The sequence below is a fragment of the Antechinus flavipes genome, chromosome 1, assembly GCF_016432865.1.
Source record: "Antechinus flavipes isolate AdamAnt ecotype Samford, QLD, Australia chromosome 1, AdamAnt_v2, whole genome shotgun sequence".
In the NCBI taxonomy this organism is placed as follows: domain Eukaryota; kingdom Metazoa; phylum Chordata; class Mammalia; order Dasyuromorphia; family Dasyuridae; genus Antechinus; species Antechinus flavipes.
Genome location: NC_067398.1, coordinates 272,526,729 through 272,551,632, shown reverse-complemented (window position 1 = coordinate 272,551,632; position 24,904 = coordinate 272,526,729). Strand labels below are relative to the sequence as shown.

The following is a 24,904-nucleotide window of genomic DNA, read 5'->3' as shown; positions in this document are numbered from 1 at the left end:
TGGAAGGCAGACCCATTGTTTTACATAGGCCTAGGATATTAAGTTGATTTGTCTGAAGTCTCACAGTAAGCATCAGAGCTAGGATTTCAACCCTGGTTCTCTGCCTTCAGAGATAATGCTTACCACTGTCTTCCTACTCTATCATTCCTCCCAAGAGAATTTGTAAATGTTCTTTCAATCAAACTGTAAATTTTTAAAAATGTTTTCTAATCACATTTAGAGATGGCAGCTAGGTGATTCTGGATAAAATGCTGGAATTACAAAAAGCCAGATACTTAATAGGCTATATCTAAGACATGTTACTTAATTTTTATTTGCCTTAATCCATTGGAGAAAGAAATGGCAAATCAACATTTTTGCCAGGAAAACCCTGTGGGTGTTATTGGTGTATTATTGTGCACAGGGTCATGAAGAGTCAGACATGACGATGACTAGAGTAATGTCAAAGCTAGAATGTCCTGCAGCATATGAATCTTTTTTTTTTTTTAATCAATAATGCAAGTTGAGTTGTAAGTTAAGAGGATCATTATTTAAATTAATGAAGTGCTTCTTAGCATCTTACTCTCTTTATTTTGCAATTATTGATGTATAAATAGAATGGAACGAAGAACCATTTTCTACTTTTTCATCATGTATAGAAAAAAGATGAATATCAGTTGGCCAGCTCACTCGTGATAATTGGACTGACCCTACACAGTGATGGGTGTTATTGTAGACACCACACATGAAGTTATTCAAAATGCTCCAAGTAGAGAACTTGGTCTAATGCCTAGCCCTTGTGAACTCAGACTCATTTCTATACCACAGTGATAAGAGCAGAAGAGAGTTTGAGTGTGGAATAAGAACTGGACCTGGACCTGTTCTTTTGTTGATACAGGAATCACTTATATGAAGAAACTCCCTCTACTAATGTAGGTCAGCACCAACTCTGAAACTTAAAGCCTTAGAGCAGAGGTTCTTAACCTTTTTTATTTGTTAGAAATCCTTTTCCTGTTTATAGTGGCTAGAAGCTGGAAAATGAATGGATACCCATCAATTGGAGAATGGTTAAGTAAATTGTGGTATATGAATGTTATGGAATATTATTTTCTGGACTTCCGGCCAAGATGGCGGAGAGGAGGCACACAGCTGTGTAGCTCCGCATTTTCTCTCACTATCCATTTCATTACAAGCCTCTGAATTGATGCTTGACTGAAAAAACCCCACAAATAGTTACCAAGAGAAGCCATCCTTGAGATTCGCCAAGAAAGGTCTGTTTTTGTGCTAGGGCTGGGACGGTTTTGGATCGGGCGCAGGGTGCGGGCAGGCAGCTGACAGCTGAGCAGAATGGAGAGGGGGTGGGGTGTGATCACAGCCGTCTCTGTGGGGAGAGCTTTGCTACAGGATTGGATACTTTGCCCTGGCAGCAAGCCAGCAGCCCAGCAGAGAAGCTAAAAACACCGGGGTGAAGAATACAACCCCAAACAGCTGGAGTCTCTCCGGACCTGGCCACCCCCCCACCCCCCTCCACACTGACTAAGCACGCTCTGGGCTCTCAGAGCGCAGGCGCAGCACAGTCAGGCTAGTGCCTCACTGCTGCCCCCCGCAGTCTGTAGAGGAAGCTCGGTAACACCACCCAGCCCCTCCCCCCAAAAAGCAGACTCCAATTAGGGGTGATTTCTTTTTTTCTTTTTGATAGTTTGTCTTTGATTCTTTGACATAATGAGCAAAAAATTGAAGAGGACTTTAACCCTTGACAGCTTCTATACAGATAGAGAGCAGACTCTAAATCTTGAGGAGATTAAAAACAGTCTCCAGGTGAATCCCCAAAGGAGGAGATCATCTGTTCCTCAGCACAGATGAATCTCATAGAAGAAATTAAAAAGACTCTCACAAGGGAGCTAGAGGAAAAATGGGAAAAGGAGAGGGAGGCTTGTCAAGAGAGTCTGGAGAAGTCATCCCACTCATTTAAAGAGAGACTGGATAAAGAAATAAAATCCTTGAAAAATAGGATTAGTGAACTGGAAACAGAAAATAGCTCTCTAAAAAACAAAATTGGCGAAATGGAAAAAAATTCCACAGAACAAAAGAACTCAATGGGACAATTAGAAAAAGATTTTAAAAGAGTGAGTGAAGAAAACACTTCATTAAAAATCAGAATTGAACAATTGGAATTGAATGACTCGAGGAGACAAGAAGAATCAGTCAAGCAAATCCAAAAAATTCAAACAATGGAAAAGAATGTGAAATACCTTCTGGGGAAGACAACAGACCTGGAAAACAGATCCAGGAGAGACAATCTGAGAATCATCGGACTCCCAGAAAAGTATGATGAAAAAAAGAGCCTGAACACTATTTTCCAGGAAATTATCAAAGAGAACTGCCCAGAAGTCATAGGAACAGAGGATAAAATAGACATTGAAAGAATTCATCGATCACCCACTGAAAGGGATCCTAAAATCAAAACACCAAGGAATATAGTGGCCAAATGCCAGAACCCTCAGACGAAGGAAAAATTATTGCAAGCAGCTAGAAAAACCCAATTCAAGTATCGAGGAGCCACAATAAGGATCACCCAGGATCTGGCAGCATCCACATTAAAGGATCGAAGGGCCTGGAATATGATATTCTGAAAGGCTAAAGAACTTGGTATATAACCAAAAATAACTTACCCAGCTAGAATGAGCATCTTTTTCCAGGGAAGAAGATGGATATTCAACGAAGTAAGCAAATTTCACCTATTTTTGATGAAAAAGCCAGAACTTAACAAAAACTTTGATCTACAAATATAGAACTCAAGAGAAATCTAAAAAGTAAAGATTAATCTTGGGAACTATATTTCTGATATAAAGATGTATAAAGAATACATGTATACCTTGTTCTAGAAAGTAGATGTGGAAAGGACATTGTACCAGAAAAAGGGTAAAATGAGGGTACTATATCTCACGAGGAGGCAAAGGAAACCCTATTATATCTGAGAGAAAGAATGGAGGAGGATGAATATAGTGGGTATCTTACTGCCTTCAGAATTGGCTTTAAGAGAAAAATTTTAGACATATTCAATTTATGGTGAAACTTCTCCCACCTCATTGAGAAGTGAGAAGGGAAAAGTGAAAAGAGAAGGAATAAGCTAAGCAGAAGGGAATACAGAAACAGGGAGGGAAAGGTGTAAGATAGAGAGAGGAAATCTAAGGCGGGTGGGGGGGAGGGGAGAGATACTAAAAGGGAGGGGTGTGAGAAGCAAGTGGTGCTCACAAGCTTAATACTGGGAAGGGGGGGAAGGGGGAAAGGAGGGAGAAAAGCATAAACAGGGATTAACAAGATGGCAAGTAATACAGAATTGGTCATTTTAACCATAAATGTGAACGGGGTAAACCCATAAAGAGGAAGCGGTAAGCAGAATGGATTAAAAGCCAGAATCCTACAATATGTTGTTTACAGGAAACACACCTGAAGCGGGGAGATACATGCAGGTTAAAGGTAAAAGGTTGGAGCAAAATCTACTATGCTTCAGGTGAAGCCAAAAAAGCAGGGGTAGCCATCCTGATCTCAGATCAAGCTAAAGCAAAAATTGATCTAATTAAAAGAGATAAGGAAGGGTACTATATCTTGCTAAAGGGTAGCATGGATAATGAAGCAATATCACTATTAAACATATACGCACCAAGTGGTGTAGCATCTAATTTCTTAAAAGAAAAATTAAGAGAACTGCAAGAAGAAATAGACAGCAAAACTATAATAGTGGGAGATCTCAACCTTGCACTCTCAGAATTAGATAAATCAAACCACAAAATAAATAAGAAAGAAGTCAAAGAGGTAAATAGAATACTAGAAAAGTTAGATATGATAGATCTCTGGAGAAAATGTAATGGAGACAGAAAGGAGTACACTTTCTTTTCAGCAGTTCATGGAACCTATACAAAAATTGACCATATATTAGGACATAAAAACCTCAAATTCAAATGCAGTAAGGCAGAAATAGTAAATGCATCCTTTTCAGACCACGATGCAATGAAAATTACATTCAACAAAAAGCCAGGGGAAAGTGGACCAAAAAATAATTAGAAACTAAATAATCTTATACTAATGAATGATTGGGCGAAACAGCAAATCATAGACATAATTAATAATTTCACCCAAGAAAACGATAATAATGAGACATCATACCAAAATGTATGGGATGCAGCCAAAGCGGTAATAAGGGGAAATTTCATACCTCTAGAGGCCTATTTGCATAAAATGGAGAAAGAGAAGGTCAATGAATTGGGCTTGCAACTAAAAATGCTAGAAAAGGAACAAATTAAAAACCCCCAGTCAAATACTAAACTTGAAATTCTAAAAATAAAAGGAGAGATCAATAAAATTGAAAGTTAAAAAACTGTTGAATTAATTAATAAAACTGAGTTGGTTCTATGAAAAAACCAACAAGATAGATAAACTCTTAGTAAATCTGATTTAAAAAAGGAAAGAGGAAAATCAAATTGTTAGTCTTAAAAATGAAAAGGGAGAACTCGCCACTAACGAAGAGGAAATTAGAGCAATAATTAGGAGTTACTTTGCCCAACTTTATGCCAATAAATTTGACAACTTAAATGAAATAGAAAAATACCTCCAAAAATATAGCTTGCCCAAACTAACAGAGGAAGAAGTAAATATCCTAAACAGTCCCATCTCAGAAAAAGAAATAGAACAAACTATCAACCAACTCCCTAAGAAAAAATCCCCAGGACCAGATAAATTTACAGGTGAATTCTATCAAACATTTAAAGAACAATTAACTCCAATGCTAAATAAACTATTTGAAAAAATAGGGATTGAAGGAGTCCTACCAAACTCCTTTTATAACACAGACATGGTACTGATACCTAAACCAGGTAGGTTGAAAACAGAGAAAGAAAATTATAGACCAATCTCTCTAATGAATATTGATGCTAAAATCTTAAATAAAATATTAGCAAAAAGATTACAGAAAATCATCCCCAGGATAATACACTGTGACCAAGTAGGATTTATACCAGGAATGCAGGGCTGGTTCAATATTAGGAAAACTATTAGCATAATTGACTATATCAATAACCAAACAAACAAAAACCATATGGTCATCTCAATAGATGCAGAAAAAGCATTTGATAAAATCCAACATCCATTCCTAATAAAAACACTTGAGAGCATAGGAATAAATGGACTTTTCCTTAAAATAGTCAGGAGCATATATTTAAAACCGTCAGTAAGCATCATATGCAATGGGGAAAAATTGGAATCTTTCCCAGTAAGATCTGGAGTGAAGTAAGTTTGCCCACTATCACCATTATTATTCAATATTGTATTAGAAACACTAGCCTCTGCAATAAGAGTCGAGAAAGAGATTAAAGGAATTAGAGTAGGCAATGAGGAAACCAAACTATCACTCTTTGCAGATGATATGATGGTATACCCCAGAGATTCTACTAAAAAGCTATTAGAAATAATTCATAATTTTAGCAAAGTAGCTGGCTGCAAAATAAATCCCCATAAATCCTCAGCATTTTTATACATCACCAACAAAATCCAACAGCAAGAGATACAAAGAGAAATTCCATTCAGAATAACTGTTGATAGCATAAAATATTTGGGGATCTATCTACCAAAGGAAAATCAGGAATTATATGAGCAAAATTACAAAAAAGTTTCCACACAAATAAAGTCAGACTTAAATAATTGGAAAAATATTAAGTGCTCTTGAATAGGCCGAGCGAATATAATGAAGATGACAATACTCCCTAAACTAATCTATTTATTCAGTGCTATACCAATCAGACTTCCAAGAAAATATTTTAATGATCTAGAAAAAATAACAACAAAATTCATATGGAACAATAAAAAGTCGAGAATCTCAAGGGAATTAATGAAAAAAAAAATCAAATAAAGGTGGCCTAGCTGTACCTTTGCTAAAATTATATTATAAAGCAGCAGTCACCAAAACTATTTGGTATTGGCTAAGAAATAAATTAGTTGATCAGTGGAAAAGGTTAGGTTCACAAGACAGAATAGTCAACTATAGTTATCTAGTGTTTGACAAACCCAAAGATCCTAACTTTTGGGATAAGAATTCATTATTTGATAAAAACTGCTGGGATAATTGGAAATTAGTATGGCAGAAATTAGGCATGGACCCACACTTAACACCATATACCAAGATAAGATCAAAATGGGTCCATGACCTAGGCATAAAGAACGAGATTATAAATAAATTAGAGGAACATAGGATAGTTTATCTCTCAGACTTGTGGAGGAGAAAGAAATTTGTGACCAAAGATGAACTAGAGACTATTACCGATCACAAAATAGAAAATTTTGATTATATCAAATTAAAAGGCCTTTGTACAAACAAAACTAATGCAAACAAGATTAGAAGGGAAGCAACAAACTGGGAAAACATCTTTACAGTTAAAGGTTCTGATAAAGGCCTCATTTCCAAAATATATAGAGAACTGATTCACATTTATAAGAAATCAAGCCATTCTCCAATTGATAAATGGTCAAAGGATATATATGTACAGACAATTTTCAGATGGTGAAATTGAAACTATTACCACTCATATGAAAGTGTTCCAAATCATTATTGATCAGAGAAATGCAAATTAAGACAACTCTGAGATACCACTACACACTTGTCAGATTGGCTAAGATGACAAGAAAAAATAATGATGAATGTTGGAGGGGATGCTGGAAAACTGGGACACTGATGCATTTTTGGTGGAACTGTGAATGAATCCAACCATTCTGGAGAGCAATCTGGAATTATGCCCAAAATGTTATCAAATTGTGCATACCCTTTGATCCAGCAGTGTTTCTATTGGGCTTATATCCCAAAGAAATACTAAAGAAGGGAAAGGGACCTGTATGTGCCAAAATGTTTGTGGCAGTCCTGTTTGTAGTGGCTAGAAACTGGAAATTGAATGGATGCCCATCAATTGGAGAATGGCTGGGTAAATTGTGGTATATGAATGTTATGGAATATTATTTTTCTGTAAGAAATGACCAGCAGGATGAATACAGAGAGGCTTGGAGTGACTTACATGAACTAATGCTAAGTGAAATGAGCAGAACCAGGAGATCACTTTACACTTCGACAATGATATTGTATGAGGATGTATTCTGATGGAAGTGGATTTCTTTGACAAAGACTCAGTTTCAATTGATAAATGATGGACAGAAGCAGCTATACCCAAAGAAAGAACACTGGGAAATGAATATAAACTGCTTCCATTTCTGCTTTTCTTCCAGGGTTATTTATATCTTCTGAATCCAATTCAGAATCAATCCAATGTTTCAGTTCTGCACACATATATTGTATCTAGGATATACTGTAACCTATTCAACATATAAAGGACTGCTTGCCATCTGGGGGAAGGGATGGAGGGAGGGAGGGGAAAAATCGGAACAGAAGTGAGTGCAAGGGATAATACTGTAAAAAAATTACCCTAGCATTGGTTCTGTCAATAAAAAGTTTAGAAATCCTTTTGACAATCTGATGAAAGTAATTGACTATTACTTAGAAATGCAGAAAATAGAATACATAGAATTACAAAGTTTTACTAGGTCTTCCTGGTTCTCTTTTCATTGTAAATCCTGAACATTGTTTTTACCTTCTTCCTAGAGGAGAGCCCAGTGCCTTACACAGAGTTGGTGCTTCAGAAGTGTCTGTTGAATTGAATTAGTTGACTTTTTTTGCCTTTTTTCTGAGGTGTTAGGCTAGATGGCTGCATAAATTGATAATTAATTTTTGGAATTATGAAGTGGAAGCACACCTGGTTTTTTGGCTGCTTGCCAGTAAAGAGTACAATATCAGTGGGAAGTGAGATTGCAATCATTTTAATATGGAGATATGAGATGCAGGGGCAGACAACACAGCAAGAAGAGAGACAAATAGCGAAAAGGATACAGAGGCTGATGACATAGGAGATGGCATTAGAGTGAAGTGTACATGGGCAGCATGGAGGAGGGATGGGGAATTAGAAAATTACCCATGAAACATGGTTAATAGCATGGATTCAGTAGAGATGAACAGTTCTTGATAGGGATAAATTTTGTTTTTATGGGTTTTTGGAGGGAAACAGACTTTTATCTGTGCCATCTAGGGGTTAGTTCATGAATATATCAAAAATGTTTTTACATATCACATCATCTCAAAATTATCAGCACTATTTGGTGTTCTACTAGTTTTACTGGGATGTCTGAAATTTATCTAAGCTTTAAATATCATAAGGCCCAAAAAGTCCTGATAGCAAAGCCTGGGTGGCATCCCCTGACTCAACACATATTGCTAGGATATGATTTTTGGTTAATATATGATACAATTTATAGATTATTCTCCGTCGACCTTTGGGACAATTTGTACATGATTTCTGTGTTCTTCTTAGTAATCTTATTTTCTGCTATTGCTACTTTATGCTGAGTTCTTATAAACTTATTATACTGACTAGAAGGGAAGGGAAGTTATCACTAGGGACCAGAATGAGATACAATTTAATGTATAGCATTTCCATTAATTAGATTATTAAAAAGAGCTGAAGAAAAAGTCACTCAGTAAGTTAATGGTAGATATACAATTAGACCCATCAGACCTGAATTCCTGTGTAGTTGAATAACAATTCAATGAAATGGAAACTCAGTAAATAACTAGAATTAATTTTAAAACTGTTCTTTTCTCTTTGGGGTGGGGATAGGGGGCGGGAAAGTTACATGAGAGGAAATGACAGTGTACTTATTATTTAAGGAAACATGTGCTGCAAGACCACTTATGGATTAGATTGCAATTATAATCGTTATTCTAATTAGCTGTGTGATCTTAGGCAGGTAACTTAATCTTTTATTGCCTAAGTTTCTTCATCTACCAAATGGGCATAATAACATTACATTTCATCTCTGGTTGTTGTGAGGAATTATTGTTAGAAAATATTTGTAAAGTGCTTAGTGAAATACCTGGCCAATAGTTACTATAGAAATATTAGTTGTTATTGTTAATCCTTAACTTGTACACGTCATGAGTAAAGATGATCCCCTAGCTTAAACATCTTATTTTGAAAGATTACTAATTTTAAACTAATTTGACCTAAAAAGCAAACTGCCAGCAACATTTCATAATGAATTCAGGGACATTATAGTCAGATATAAAATTATATTGCTTTACACATATTTCACATTACCACCTTGTGTATGTAATCATTTGAATGAAATATTAATAAAATATTGACTTATCTTTCAGGGTGTGCTTTGGTTATATTGCTAAGTAGTATACCATTTATACTTTTCCATTTAAGGTTTCCAAAGCACATTAAAAAGATCTCATTTAATCCTCACAACAGTCCTAAGTGGTATTATACCCATTTTACAGATGACAGCAGTCAATGATATGCCCAGGATCATATAATTGATAAGTGGACAAGGCTGGATTTGAATTCAGATTTGAATTTTCCTCACTTCAAGTCCAGCAGTTTATTAGCTATACCACCTAGCTTGCATCAATGAATAGTTGAAGATGTATTAAAATTATATACAAACAAATGTTGTAAATGTGATATAAATTATTTTGTTTGTTTGTTTTAGTGAGGCAATTGAAATTAAGTGATTTGCACAAATAGTAAGTATTAAGTGTCTGAGGCTGGATTTGAACTTGGGTACTCCTGATTTCAGGTTCAGTTCTATATGCACTACACCATCTAGCTGCCTCCCAGTCACTTATTTTAGTCAGTGGGATAATCAGAATTCCTAATTCATTCAACTGCCTTTTCAGCATTATTTATTGTTTATTGTATTAAATGGTCTTCTGTTTCTGCTTACTTCACCTTCCATAACCTTATACAACTTCTCAGATTTCTCTAAAATTGTTCCTTTCATTATTTCTTACACAATAAAATTCTATTTGTTAACTGTAATTTGTTTAGCTATTCCCCAATTGATAGGAACCTCTGTTTCCAGTTCTTTGCAATAATAAAATTTTCTCATCTTTCATTTCTAGCACCATTATTTTTTTTTTCAGTGTGATCACCAGTACACAAAGTATCCCATCAATATAGAGACATCAATTATTTATAAAACATTTATTAAGCACCCAACTGTTGAGTACTGTGTGCTCAGGAGTCCATGAATAGTTGGAATTCAGAGTGACTGGGAAGGCATGGTGTGAATGAATGAATAACACCACCTATTTCAATGAAAATTATATTGAAAATGAAACAAAGGAGAAAGGTTATGGAAGCACTTTTAAAAATCTAAAAGCATTTAAAGTGTTTGACGTTTCATTGTTTATATGTAATCTTAATGTTCAGGTAAGGCATAAGGACTTTTTGAAAGTGTTAAGAAGATTGTTTTTCTTTATTATTCCAAATAAATTTTGGAAAGATTTAGGCTTTATTTGGCCATAGAGGAATATTTTTGGCATCAAGAAATAATATTTTTACACTGATGTATGCATTCATTTTCTCTTTCCATCTGAAAACACAATATATACCTAGATTATTGTAATTTATGCATGAAGTAACTGCAGACTATGTCTCCCAAAATGATGCTGTGAAAAAATCTTAATTCATAGCTTGTACAAACATCTTCATTTTAATTTCTTTCTCTCATTGTCTGTATCTTAAGAGATTTTATTTTCCAATTTTCAAAGCCATTAAGAATAATCATTTCATTGTGTAGTCACCACACATTATGGCTTATTTATGTAATTCAAAACAGAATACTTTATGTTCTCCTTGAGAAGTACATTTGAGTCTTTTGTCTGTCTTTCTCACTCCTTAAAGTTGGTGGGGGGTTTTCCCCTGCCCTTGGCCTTGAAAAGCAGAATTCTGTTTTTAATAATTTTAAAACATTTTTGCACTACTTTGTGCTTAATTATATATCCACAAAAGATATATTTGAGAATTTCTGCTAAACTCCTGTTTGGGTTATGCAGGTAGAGGATTCTGCTTTTTTACTTTTCCATATCCATGTCTGTAGCCATGTACATATGAATCCCTTAGGTCTACCCGGTCTTAGGAGCAGACCTCCCATCTTTACCATTTTCATGGGTGTTCTTTGACAGTGAGTGTATGTACTCTGCCCTGAATAATTTTTTTCAGAAACTTTTTTCCCCTTTCCTCTTTCAGCTTGATGTGTTTGATGCTGCTGATCGCTATCAGAAGGCAGGTATCCCTCTGATAATACTAGCTGGAAAAGAGTATGGATCTGGGAGTTCCCGAGACTGGGCAGCCAAAGGCCCTTTTCTGCTGGTAAGTCATACAGAGGAGAATGACACAATTACATAGGTAGCAGCCCCATTTAAACAATCATGACAGGCATGATCTTCTACAAATCTATACAGACTAAGATTTCACAAAATGGCAAATTCATATCAAATATGGATCCACACAAGCAAGTTTAAAAAGTAAAAGCCTGATATTTTTTCCTTATCCAATTATCTCTTTATTTTTAAAAAAATATTTAATGGTATTTTATTTTTCAAAATATATGCAAAGGTATTTTGAAATCTTACATTCCAAATTTTCTCCCTTTTTTTCCCCTCTTCCTGCTCTCCAAGATAGTAAGCAATCTGATATAGGTTAAATGTGTGCAATTCTTTTAAATGTATTTCCATATTCTTCATGCTGAACAACAACAACAAAAAAGATCAGCTCAAAAGGGAAATAAAAACACAAGAAAGGAAAGGAAAATAAAAACAAGTAAACAACAATAAAAAGGTAAAAATATTGTGCTTTAATCCACATTCAGTCTTTATAGTTCTCTTTGGATGTGGATGGCTCTTTCCATCATAAATCTATTGGAATTGCCTTGAATCACCACATTGTTGAAAAGAGCCATGTCCATCAGGGTTCATCATCACATAATCTTGTTGTTGCTCTGTACTGTATTCTCTTAGGTCTGCTCACTTCACTTAGCATCAGTTAATGTAATTCTCTCCAGACCTCCTCATTTCTTTTAGAATAATAATATTCCATTACATTCATATACCATAACTTATTCAGCCATTCCCCACCTGATGGGCATCCCCTTAATTTCTAGTTCCTTGCCATTATAAAAAAGGACTGCCACAAACATTTGAACATTTGGGTCCTTTTCCTTCTTTTATGATCTCTTTGGGTACAGATCCAGCAGAAACACTGCTGGATCAAAGGATATGCACACTTTGATAGCCTTTTGACATAGTTTCAAATTAGACTCCAAAATAATTGGATCATTTCACAACTCCATCAACAGTACATTAATGTCTCAGTTTTCCCACATCCCCTCCAATATTCATCATTATATTTTTTTTTGTCATCTTAGCCAGGCTGAGAGGTGTGAAGTGGTACCTTAGAGTCTGACATTTATTTTAATCCAAGAAGGGTAAGCATATCACTTCAGATTCTAGGGTAAAAAAATCAAACTCCTCTCTTTGACATTTAAAACCCATTACAGTCTGGCAGCTCTGACTTTATGACTTTGGACAAGTCATATAACTTCACTGAGGCTTCCCTCCTCTAGAAAATAGGGATAATAATATAGCACCTACCTCAGACAGGTGTGAATATCAAGTGAGATAATACAGATGAGTACTTTGCAAACTTGAAGCACTATAAAAATATTCACTTTTGTGATTATTTGACTTTCCAAACTTACATTCATCTCTTTCTCATAAACTATAGTCAGTGTGTTTACTGTGCTTTGTATCTAATACTCCATCTCCTGTTCCTTTATATGAGTTTTATATGAGAGAGAGAGAGAGAGACACCTTGTCATCCTAACACTTTTTTTTCTACCCCTTGAACTATGCTTGGAGCATAGAACGTGCTTAACAAATAAAGGCTTATTGAATATATCTCATGGGCAGCATTTTCCCTGACCTGAATATAAAGAACTGCACAAGTTTTGTTCCTTTCATGTATTTAGGTGCTTGGAAGAAAAAAAAAAATGTGTTACATAGTTATCGTGGCATAGAATGACTTTTCTTGTGAATAAACTTTAAGGATACATTTTCATATTATCTTTAAAACTACTGTTTGTCAAATTTTGCTTATGAAAAAATTCTAATGTAGTTTGTTTTTTTTTTTTAAATTTAAATTTTATTTTATTTAATAATAACTTTGTATTGACAGAATCCATGCCAGGGTAATTTTTTACAACATTATCCCTTGCACTCGCTAATGTTTCGTTTTTTCCCCTCCCTCCCTCCACCCCACCCCCCCCCCAAGATGGCAAGCAGTCCTATATATGTTAAGTATGTTGCAGTATATCCTAGATATAATACATATTTGCAGAACGGAACAGTTCTCCTGTTGCACAGGGAGAATTGGATTCAGAAGGTAAAAATAACTCGGGAAGAAAATCAAAAATGCAAATAGTTCACATTCATTTCCCAGTGTTCCTTCTCTGGGTGTAGCTGTCTCTGTCCATCATTTATCCATTGAAACTCAGTTAGGTCTCTTTGTCATAGAAATCCACTTCCATTGGAATACATCCTCATACAATATCGTTGTCGAAGTGTATAATGATCTCCTGGTTCTGCTCATCTCACTTAGCATCAGTCCATGTAGGTCTCTCCAAGCCTCTCTGTATTCATCCTGCTGGTTATTCCTTGCAGAGCAATAATATTCCATAACATTCATATACCACAATTTACCCAGCCATTCTCCAATTGATGGGCATCCATTCATTTTCCAGTTTCTAGCCACTACAAACAGGGCTGCTACAAACATTTTGGCACATACAGGTCCCTTTCCCTTCTTTAGCACCTCTTTGGGATATAAGCCCAATAGAAACACTGCTGGATCAAAGGGTATGCACAATTTGATAACTTTTTGGGCATAATTCCAGATTGCTCTCCAGAATGGTTGGATTCGTTCACAACTCCACCAACAATGCATCAGTGTCCCCGTTTTCCCGCATCCCCTCCAACATTCATCATTATTTTTTCCTGTCATCTTAGCCAATCTGACAGGTGTGTAGTGATATCTCAGAGTTGTCTTAATTTGCATTTCTCCACTCAATAGTGATTTGGAACACTCTTTCATGTGAGTGGTAATAGTTTCAATTTCATCATCTGAAAATTGTCTGTTCATATCCTTTGACCATTTATCAATTGGAGAATGGCTTGATTTTTTATAAATTTGAGCCAGTTCTCTATATATTTTGGAAATGAGGCCTTTATCAGAACCTTTAATTGTAAAGATGTTTTCCCAGTTTGTTGCTTCCCTACTAATCTTGTTTGCATTCATTCTGTTTGTACAAAGGCTTTTTAATTTGATATAATCAAAATTTTCAATTTTGTGATCAGTAATGGTCTCTAGTTCATCTTTGGTCACAAATTTCTTTCTCCTCCACAAGTCTGAGAGATAAACTATCCTATGTTCCTCTAACTTATTTATAATCTCATTCTTTATGCCTAGGTCATGGACCCATTTTGATCTTATCTTGGTATATGGTGTTAAGTGTGGGTCCTTGCCTAATTTCTGCCATACTAATTTCCAGTTATCCCAGCAGTTTTTATCAAATAATGAAATCTTATCCCAAAAGTTAGAATCTTTGGGTTTGTCTAACACTAGATTGCTATAGTTGACTACTCTGTCTTGTGAACCTAACCTTTTCCACTGATCAACTAATCTATTTCTTAGCCAATACCAAATGGTTTTGGTGACTGCTGCTTTATAATATAATTTTAGATCTGGTACAGCTAGACCACCTTCATTTGATTTTTTTTTTCATTAATTCCCTTGAGATTCTCAACTTTTTATTGTTCCATGTGAATTTTGTTGTTATTTTTTCTAAATCATTAAAATATTTTCTTGGAAGTCTGATTGGTATAGCACTAAATAAATAGATTAGGGAGTATTGTCATCTTTATTATATTCGCTTGGCCTATCCAAGAGCACTTAATATTTTTCCAATTATTTAAGTCTGACTTTATTTGTGTGGAAACTTTTTTGTAATTTTGCTCAAATAATTCCTGATTTTCCTTTGGTAGATAGATCCCCAAATATTTTATGCTATCAACAGTTATTCTGAATGGAATTTCTCTTTGTATCTCTTGCTGTTGGATTTTGTTGGTGATGTATAAAAATGCTGAGGATTTATGGGGATTTATTTTGTATCCAGCTACTTTGCTAAAATTATGAATTATTTCTAATAGCTTTTTAGTAGAATCGCTGGGGTATACCATCATATCATCTGCAAAGAGTGATAGTTTGGTTTCCTCATTGCCTACTCTAATTCCTTTAATCTCTTTCTCGACTCTTATTGCAGAGGCTAGTGTTTCTAATACAATACTGAATAATAATGGTGATAGTGGGCAACCTTGCTTCACTCCAGATCTTACTGGGAAAGGTTCCAGTTTTTACCCATTGCATATGATGCTTACTGAAGGTTTTAAATATATGCTCCTGACTATTTTAAGGAAAAGTCCATTTATTCCTATGCTCTCAAGTGTTTTTATTAGGAATGGCTGTTGGATTTTATCAAATGCTTTTTCTGCATCTATTGAGATGATCATATGGTTTTTGTTTGTTTGGTTATTGATATAGTCAATTATGCTAATAGTTTTCCTAATATTGAACCAGCCCTGCATTCCTGGTATAAATCCTACTTGGTCATAGTGTATTATCCTGGGGATGATTTTCTGTAGTCTTTTTGCTAATATTTTATTTAAGATTTTAGCATCAATATTCATTAGGGAGATTGGTCTATAATTTTCTTTCTGTGTTTTCAGCCTACCTGGTTTAGGTATCAGTACCATGTCTGTGTCATAAAAGGAGTTTGGTAGGACTCCTTCAATCCTGACTTTTTCAAATAGTTTATTTAGCATTGGAGTTAATTGATCTTTAAATGTTTGATAGAATTCAGATGTAAATCCATCTGGTCCTGGGGATTTTTTCTTAGGGAGTTGACTGATAGTTTGTTCTATTTCTTTTTCTGAGATGGGAGTGTTTAGGATATTTACTTCCTCCTCTGTTAGTTTAGGCAAGCTATATTTTTGGAGGTATTCTTCTATTTCATTTAAGTTGTCGAATTTATTGGCGTAAAGTTGGGCAAAGTAGTTCCTAATTATTGCTCTAATTTCCTCTTCGTTAGTGGCGAGTTCTCCCTTTTCATTTTTAAGACTAACAATTTGATTTTCCTCTTTCCTTTTTTTAATCAGATTTACTAAGGGTTTGTCTATTTTGTTGGTTTTTTCATAGAACCAACTCTTAGTTTTATTAATTAATTCAATAGTTTTTTTACTTTCAATTTTATTGATCTCTCCTTTTATTTTTAGAATTTCAAGTTTAGTGTTTGACTAGGGGTTTTTAATTTGTTCCTTTTCTAACATTTTTAGTTGCAAGCCCAATTCATTGACCTTCTCTTTCTCTATTTTATACAAATAGGCCTCTAGAGATATGAGATTTCCCCTTATTACCGCTTTGGCTGCATCCCATACATTTTGGTATGATGTCTCATTATTATCGTTTTCTTGGATGAAGTTATTAATTATGTCTATAATTTGCTGTTTCACCCAATCATTCTTTAGTATGAGATTATTTAGTTTCCAATTATTTTTTGGTCTACTTTCCCCTGGCTTTTTATTGAATGTAATTTTCAATGCATCGTGGTCTGAAAAGGATGCATTTACTATTTCTGCCTTACTGCATTTGAGTTTGAGGTTTTTATGTCCTAATATATGGTCAATTTTTGTATAAGTTCCATGAACTGCTGAAAAGAAGGTGTATTCCTTTCTGTCCCCATTACATTTTCTCCAGAGAGCTATCATATCTAATTTTTCTAGTATTCTATTTATCTCTTTGACTTCTTTCTTGTTTATTTTGTGGTTTGATTTATCTAATTCTGAGAGTGCAAGGTTGAGATCTCCCACTATTATAGTTTTGCTGTCTATTTCTTCTTGCAGCTCTCTTAATTTCTCTTTTAAGAATTTAGATGCTACACCACTTGGTGCATATATGTTTAATATAGATACTGCTTCATTATTCATTCTACCCTTTAGTAAGATATAATGCCCTTCCTTATCTCTTTTGATTAGATCAATTTTTGCTTTAACTTGATCTGAGATCAGGATGGCTACCCCTGCTTTTTTGACTTCACCTGAAGCATAATAGATTTTGCTCCAACCTTTTACCTTTAACCTGCATGTATCTCCCCGCTTCAGGTGTGTTTCCTGTAAACAACATATTGTAGGATTCTGGCTTTTAATCCATTCTGCTAACCGCTTCCTCTTTGTGGAGGAGTTTACCCCATTCACATTTATGGTTAAAATGACCAATTCTGTATTACTTGCCATCTTGTTAACCCCGGTTTGTACTTTTCTCCCTTCTTACTCCCTTACCCCCCTTCCCAGTATTAAGCTTGTGAGCACCACTTACTTCTCACAGCCCTCCCTTTTTAGTATCCCTCCCCCCCCTTAGAGTTCCTCCCCCTATCTTACCCCTTTCCCTCCCAGTTACCGTATTCCCTTCCACTTAGCTTATTCCTTCCCTTTTCACTTTTCCCTTCTCACTTTTCAATGAGGTGGGAGAAGTTTCACTATAGATTGAATATGTCTAAAATTTTTCTCTTAAAGCCAATTCTGAACGCAGTAAAATACTCACTATATTCATCCCTCTCCATTCTTTCTCTCAGATATAATAGGTTTCCTATGCCTCTTCATGAGATGTACTACCCCCACTTTACCCTTTTTCTGGTACAATGTCCTTTCCACATCTAGTTTCTAGAACAAGGTATATCTGTATTTATACATCTTTATAGCCGAAATATAGTTCCCAAGATTAATCTTTACCTTTTTAGATTTCTCTTGAGTTCTGTACTTGTAGATCAAATTTTTTGTTAAGTTCTGGCTTTTTCATCAAAAATAGGTGAAATTCGCTTACTTCGTTGAATGTCCATCTTCTTCCCTGGAAAAAGATGCTCATTCTCGCTGGGTAAGTTATTTTTGGTTGCATCCCAAGTTCTTTAGCCTTTTGGAATATCATATTCCAGGCCCTTCGATCTTTTAGTGTGGATGCTGCCAGATCCTGGGTGATCCTTATTGTGGCTCCTCAATACTTGAATTGGGTTTTTCTAGCTGCTTGCAGTATTTTTTCCTTCGTCTGAGAGTTTTGGCATTTGGCCACTATATTTCTTGGTGTTTTGATTTTAGGATCCCTTTCAGTAGGGGATCGATGAATTCTTTCAATGTCTATTTTACCCTCTGTTTCTATGACTTCTGGGCAGTTCTCTTTGATAATTTCCTGGAAAATAGTGTCCAGGCTCTTTTTTTCATCATGTTTTTCTGGGAGTCCGATGATTCTCAAATTGTCTCTCCTGGATCTGTTTTCCAGGTCTGTTGTCTTCCCCAGAAGGTATTTCACATTCTTTTCCATTGTTTGATTTTTTTGGATTTGCTTGACTGATTCTTCTTGTCTCCTCGAGTCATTCAATTCCATTTGTTCGACCCTGATTTTCAGTGAAGTATTTTCTTCACTCACTTTTTTAAGATCTTTTTCTAATTGTCCAATTGAGTTCTTTTGTTCTGTGGAATTTTTTTCCATTTCGCCAATTTTGTTTTTTAGAGAGTTATTTTCTGTTTCCAATTCACCAATCCTATTTTTCAAGGATTTTACTTCTTTATCCACTCTCTCTTTAACTGACTTCTCCAGGCTCTTTTGCCAAGCCTCCCTCTCCTTTTCCCAAGCCTCCTTCTCCTTTTGCCAAGCCTCACTCTGCTTTTCCCATTTTTCTTCCAGCTCTCTTGTGAGAGCCTTTTTAATTTCCTCCATGAGATTCATCTGTGCTGAGGAACATATGATCTCCTCCTTTGGGGATTCACCTGGGGACTGTTTGTTTTTAGTCTCCTCAGGATTTGGAGTCTGCTCTTTATTTGTATAGAAGCTGTCAAGGGTTTAAAGTCTTTTTCAGTTTTTTCCTCATTCTGTCTAATAATCAAAGACAAACTAGCCAAGAAACAGAAGAAAAAAACCCTTGAATGGAGCTGCTTTCTTTGGGGGAGGGACAGGGTAACAGTGAGGCACCAGCAGGACAGTGCTGCGCCTGAGCTCTGAGATCCGAGAGCGTGCTGAGACACTGTGGGGCAGGGGTGGCCAGGTCCGGAGAGACTCCAGCTGTTTGGGGTTGTATTCTTCACCCCCAGTGTTTTTAGCTTCTCTGCTGGGCTGCTGACTTGCTGCTGGAGCAAAGTATCCAGTCCTGTAGCAAAGCTCTCCCCGCAGAGACGGCTGTGATCACGCCCCACCCCCTCTCCGCTCTGCTTGGATCAGAGCCGCTTTCCGTGCTCTCGCTGTCGCTGCTGCTCGCAGGCTGCTTCCAATCTAATAACCGTCCCCACCCTCGTGCAAAAACAGACCTTTCCTGATGAGTCTCAAGGATGGTTTCTCTTGGTAACTAGTTGTATGTTTTTTTTCAGTCAAGCATTAATTCAGAGGTATGAAATGAAATGGATAGTGAGAGAAAAACGCGGAGGTTACACAGCAGTGTGCCTCCTCTCCGCCATCTTGGCCGGAAGTCCTAATGTAGTTTTGAAGCCTAGCCACAAAACAACTAATCTATTTTGGCTAATATATACGTTATAAAACATGTTTCACTAAAAAGACAGTTAAAAAAGTAGAAATATACAGAACAGCTTGGTAGCACAGTGGTTAGAACATCAGGCCTGAAGTCAGGAGGACCTGAGTTCAAATGTGGCCTCAGACATTTAACACTTCCTAGCTGTGTAACACTTGACAAGTCACTTAACCCCAATTGCCTCAGCGGAAAAAAAAAAAAAAAAAGTTGAAATATAAACCTTCAGTGACCTGGAATATCTGTCTCCTTAAAAAGCCTAATTTCCCAGGGCTTTGAATAGTTAAGTTCTTAGTTTTAAGAAGTAACATGATGTAATTCATAGAAAACAGATATTAGAGGCAAGAAGTCCTAGGTTTAAGTACTGTCTGACATGTACATGGCACAGTGTTAAAGTGTTAGGCTTGGAGTCTTCCTAACCTGAATTCAGAAATAATCTCAGACACTTGCTTATAAAGAATGAAGGTAGGAAAGTTGTGAGGGGCAGCTGACTGGCACAGTGGATGGAGCACTAGCCCTGGAGCCAAGAAGACTTAAATTCAAATCTAGTGTCAGACACTTACTGGCTAAGTCCTATAACTGTGATTGCTTCAAAAACAAAAAAGGAAATTGTTTTTTAAAAAAAAGAATTTTAAAACTTTTTTTAAAGTTATAATTTTTAAAGAAGTATTTAATTCATATAAAAAGTTTTCTTTGTTCTTGTGTATTTAATGAGGGAAAATGAAATATGAGACTTTTTCTCCTCCACATTAGGGAATCAAAGCTGTCCTAGCTGAGAGTTACGAACGAATTCACCGCAGCAACCTCGTAGGGATGGGAGTTATCCCTCTGGAATATCTCCCTGGGGAGAATGCTAACACTCTTGGACTCACAGGTCGGGAGCGTTACACTATCATCATTCCGGAAAAACTCAAGCCACGAATGAATATCCAGATTCAGGTAAGCTGGACTGTCCTGGTTCATGCCAAACTACAGTGTATTCTCTAGATTGTACTCAGTCTTCCTTTCAGGATAGTTGTAATATCTCAGTCATTATGGCTCAGAAACTAAACTACACCAAAACTAACTCGTTGACCATAATTCCAAATAATCTCCAAAAATGGCTGGCAATTCACATCTACCAGTGTCCCAGTTTTTCCACATTCTATCCAACATATGTTGCTTTTCCCCTTAATCATTTTGGCCAATCTGATAAGTGTAAAATGATATCTCAAGATTGATTTAATTTGCATTCCTTTTATCAGTAATGATTTAGAGCATTTTATCTAAAAAATGCCTGTTCATATACTTTGACCATTTCTCATTTGGTGGGGACTCAGTTAACAGCTGGGGAGTCAGAGATTCCAAGGGACAAATGTGAGGAAAAACAATATATAAGAGATTGTAATCAACCCAGAAAGATAGGCTGGAGCTGACCAAATTCTGGAGGCCTTAAATGTCAAACAGTGACAGTGAGGACCCAGTGATAGTTTTTCTTATAGCTTTTATAAACTTATTTATATATTTGAAATATGGGACTACCTATTAATTTTGTAATTCATTCTTGTAATATACCTTGGATTTTATTTTGACCCTCTGAAATTGTGTTGGATTACTCTCCCACACTCATTTCACCCATGTTACTCATAACTTCCCATTATAGTTTTCTATTTTATCAGGCTAAGATAGTGGGTCTCAGCCCTTATTTTCTAAATTCATTTCTCAGTACCATTAAAAACCCAACTAAAAGAATTTTCAGTAAGAAAAAAAAAATTTGTTTAGTTCTTTTGAGATCTGTTGTCAGTTCTAATTAAGACTACTCTCTGATTTTTCTTTGACTGCTTTTATGCTTTTTTTGTGGCTGCTTCATGTCATTTCCCAGTGAAGTTGATTTTAAAATTTTGGCAAGGTGCACAGTGGCTGCCAAATGAATACTGCTACTGATAATTAAATGCAAACTTAAGCTTTTCACAAAGAGAACCTTCATATTCCATTCCATTAAATTGTCCTTTTTTTGTACATAGGAAAGCTTTCCTGTGAACAGCAGGCACATTCTCTAATTTCTTTGATTCCATTAGTCAGATTTTTTTTTTTTTTTTTTTTTTTTTTTTTTTTTTTTTGCTTTGAAGTTATATAGTGCCCATTGTTGGTATGCCTTATTTAAGGCAAGGCCATTGAAGACTGTGAAATATTCATGCAGAAATAGAGAACTCTACAATGCATTCTTTATGGTAACTCCTCTGAAAATGGCAATTTATGTCATGTAGAGAAGCTTCTTAGTGAGGGGGGTGGCTGAATCTTTATCCATGATTTTCCCAATAGACATTGCCCTGAATAAGCACTCCTTGAGATTATCCTTTGTTATCTTTTCTCTCAGACTCAGAGAAAGGCAGTTAAATTTAATCATATTCAAAGTATTCATTCCTATTAAGGTAAAGCCAAGGACTCTGTGTGGGAAGATGGAGACAGCTACTCTACCTAAGGCTCTAGATGCCATGTAATGGCCTCATAGAATGGTATAAGTAAAAACTTCACCAGTGGTATCATGCTTTATCTTTAGCCTTTCCTCCATACATTTGACAAATGGATATTCTTAAAACATAAGTCTGACCACTAAACCATGAGCTCCTTAAGAACAGAAACTATCTTTTACTATTCTGTGTATCCACAGTGCCTTGCAGAATTTGGTATTCAGTAATCAGTCAATAAAAGCTTCTGGACAATCTCGCTCCCCTGATCAAAAACTATCGATTGGTCTTCACTGTCACTGACATTTAAGGCCTCCAGAATTTGGTCAGCTCCAGTCTACCTTCTAGGTTGATTACAATCTCTTACATGTTGTTTTTCCTCACATTTGTCCCTTGGAATCTCTGACTCCCCAGCAGTTAAGTCTCTCTTTGCTTCCATCAATAGCTACATATTTATTTTATGTTTAGTTTGTTTCTTATTTATCTGTGTACATACTTTATCCTCTCAGTAATGACTTTCTTGAGATCAGAGGCTCTTCTCACTTATCCTGAGCATAAGGTCTGGTGTACTATAGATGTTTAATAAGTGTGTGTTTTCTTTTTCATTTTCATGTTTAATAAATACATGTTAAATTTGTTTTTCAATTTTGACTTCTTTAATTCTTTTCTTTGATTCTTATAGCTGGATACAGGGAAGACCTTCCAGGCCCTCATGAGGCTTGACACAGATGTGGAACTCACTTATTTCCATAATGGGGGAATCCTCAACTACATGATCCGGAAGATGGTCAAGTAGGCCTGTGTTCCCATCAAGACTCATATCCTAAGATCAAGACAAAAACATGCTGTAATCACTGACCCAAGATCCATATAAATCTTAATATGAATATTACCTCCTAATGGAGCATACTTTTTTGGAGTTTGTGACACTGTATTAGAGTATGCTTGATGTGGATGAATTGTTTTTGTTGGTTTTTTCTCATTGCACAAAATCAGATTCACTTAATTTTTTTTTCTTTTTTTAGAGCTGATGGGTAGCATTAAGTGTGAGTCAGAAAGCAAAATTAAGCTTCTGTAGAGCACTATTTTTTAATATTTGTTTGTTTTTCCCATTCTTTTTGTTAAAAGTACAGTTGAAACACACCTATACCTACACTTGTTGATGTGTCTTCTTTTATTGTTTCTACCTAGAACTGGATTCTTCTTCTTTTCTTTGTTAAAATGTTTGCTTTTTAGGTGGCATCTTCCTTTCCAGTTTGCTTTATTAGCATTATTAAATGACTGTAAGCAAAAGAAAATTTCTGCTCTCAAAGTCCTAGTAATTATTTTGATTTTTCTCTCCTTCTCAAGCTCCTCGACCTTCAACATGTTCTCAAAATCAGAGGATTAGGGTTCTAGCTTCTTATGACCTTGAAATTATTTGATTCTATAGCTTTTTACTGATTAATCGCTCTCTCTCTCTCTTTCTCACACACACACACACACACACACACACACACACACACAGTGAACTTTTCCATCTCTTCCCCAGCAGCTCTGCTTTGAATTTTGTAAGAATGGGCATTGATGCATGTGGGAGTAGATATGAATGTGTTTATGAGATGGGGGGTGGAAAAGGAGTATTTTGAGAGAGTGGTTGGGATGGAAATAGAACATTTCTAACTTGAATAAGATTAAATCTATTTAAAAAAAAATCTTGTTGACTTTGGGAGCAAATTTTCCTATGTGTTGCTAATATCCTTGGAACAAACTATTTAGGGTGAAGTGAGTCACTGTCAATCAACTTCTCGAACCCTGGATGACCTTCAAGATTCTTTTCTTGTTAGAAGAAATGAAATTTTTTTCTGTTTCTATAACCATATCGCCACTGTCCAAAAACAGAAGTATCAAAGAAAAAATGTTTGAGACACTTATTAGAACTGAAAAGGACTTTATCCTGCCTCTCTTTACAGATTAGAAATACAAAATACAAAAAGCAAAATGTCAAAGTCATACAATAAGTAGTAGACCCACACTTCATGTTGTTTAGTTCAAGCCCAGGATTCCTCCTTCATCACCTTGCCTTCCTAGGTTACTTTGGTTCTTAAGTGGAAACCTGTAACAGAATCCCATCCTATGAAATTTAACCACTCATTTAAACTTGGAAATGGAGCTATTTGGAACAAAACTTTAAAGTTTACTAGTTAACATCATATGACAATTGTAATGAAGTTTTAACTTCAAATTCCACGATCCTGTGTAGTTAGATCTTGGCTCAGATCATTAGAAATGATGTGCATACATACTACTCAGTAGTAGTTTTCAATTAAATTTGCTGTGACTAATTTTTTCAAAAGATTTTTAGGGCCTCTTGGATATTTGACATTTTCAGCATCTTTCATGCACAAACCCAGTACTCTTTCCATTATAAATTGATGCCGACAAATGAATGAATGAGATGATGTTTCATCTTTACTGTTTTTCTCAGAGGCAACCTAGAAAGGAGGTAATGAAAGAGAAAGGGCTTGGAATTAAACAATGTGAAGGTGTGTGTCTGAAGCTCTACCATTTATTGTGTGACTTTGGGAAAGACATTTTGCTTCTTGTATTTTGTTCTTCTAATCTGTAAAGTGAGACAGGATAAAGTCCTTTTAAGTTCAGTTTTTTTTTTTAAACTGACATTTATAAATGTGTAATTAAGGGCTAATGAACAGCCCTGCTGAAAATGATCATTTTTCTCCTACATGGGGACTTTGCCATTCTTCAGACACTCAAATCAGAGGCTATCCAGACTGAAAGTTCATTAACAATGATTACCTCCTTTCCTATATGTTCAAAGATAATAGAAAGGAAAATATTTGTCTAAGGTATAATCCAGTAAGTAACAGTATTCTTTTTCTGACATAGTGTTGTTGTCTTGAGAAAGAAGTAGAAAGAGAAAA

General features: G+C 35.7%; 1 protein-coding gene across 3 annotated transcripts in view; it reads left to right on the top strand.

The window, feature by feature from the left end:
* Nucleotides 1-23,281, top strand: part of ACO1 (aconitase 1) — a 108,543-nt gene extending 85,262 nt beyond the window's left edge. For all 3 annotated transcript variants that reach the window (XM_051973455.1, XM_051973454.1, XM_051973453.1), the window contains 3 exons: nucleotides 11,109-11,231; nucleotides 20,290-20,475; nucleotides 22,666-23,281. In XM_051973455.1, coding sequence (XP_051829415.1) covers nucleotides 11,109-11,231; nucleotides 20,290-20,475; nucleotides 22,666-22,779 — 423 coding nt within the window. In that variant the 3' untranslated portion in view covers nucleotides 22,780-23,281. The remainder of the gene's footprint in view (nucleotides 1-11,108; nucleotides 11,232-20,289; nucleotides 20,476-22,665) is intronic.
* Nucleotides 23,282-24,904: the final 1,623 nt, after the last annotated feature.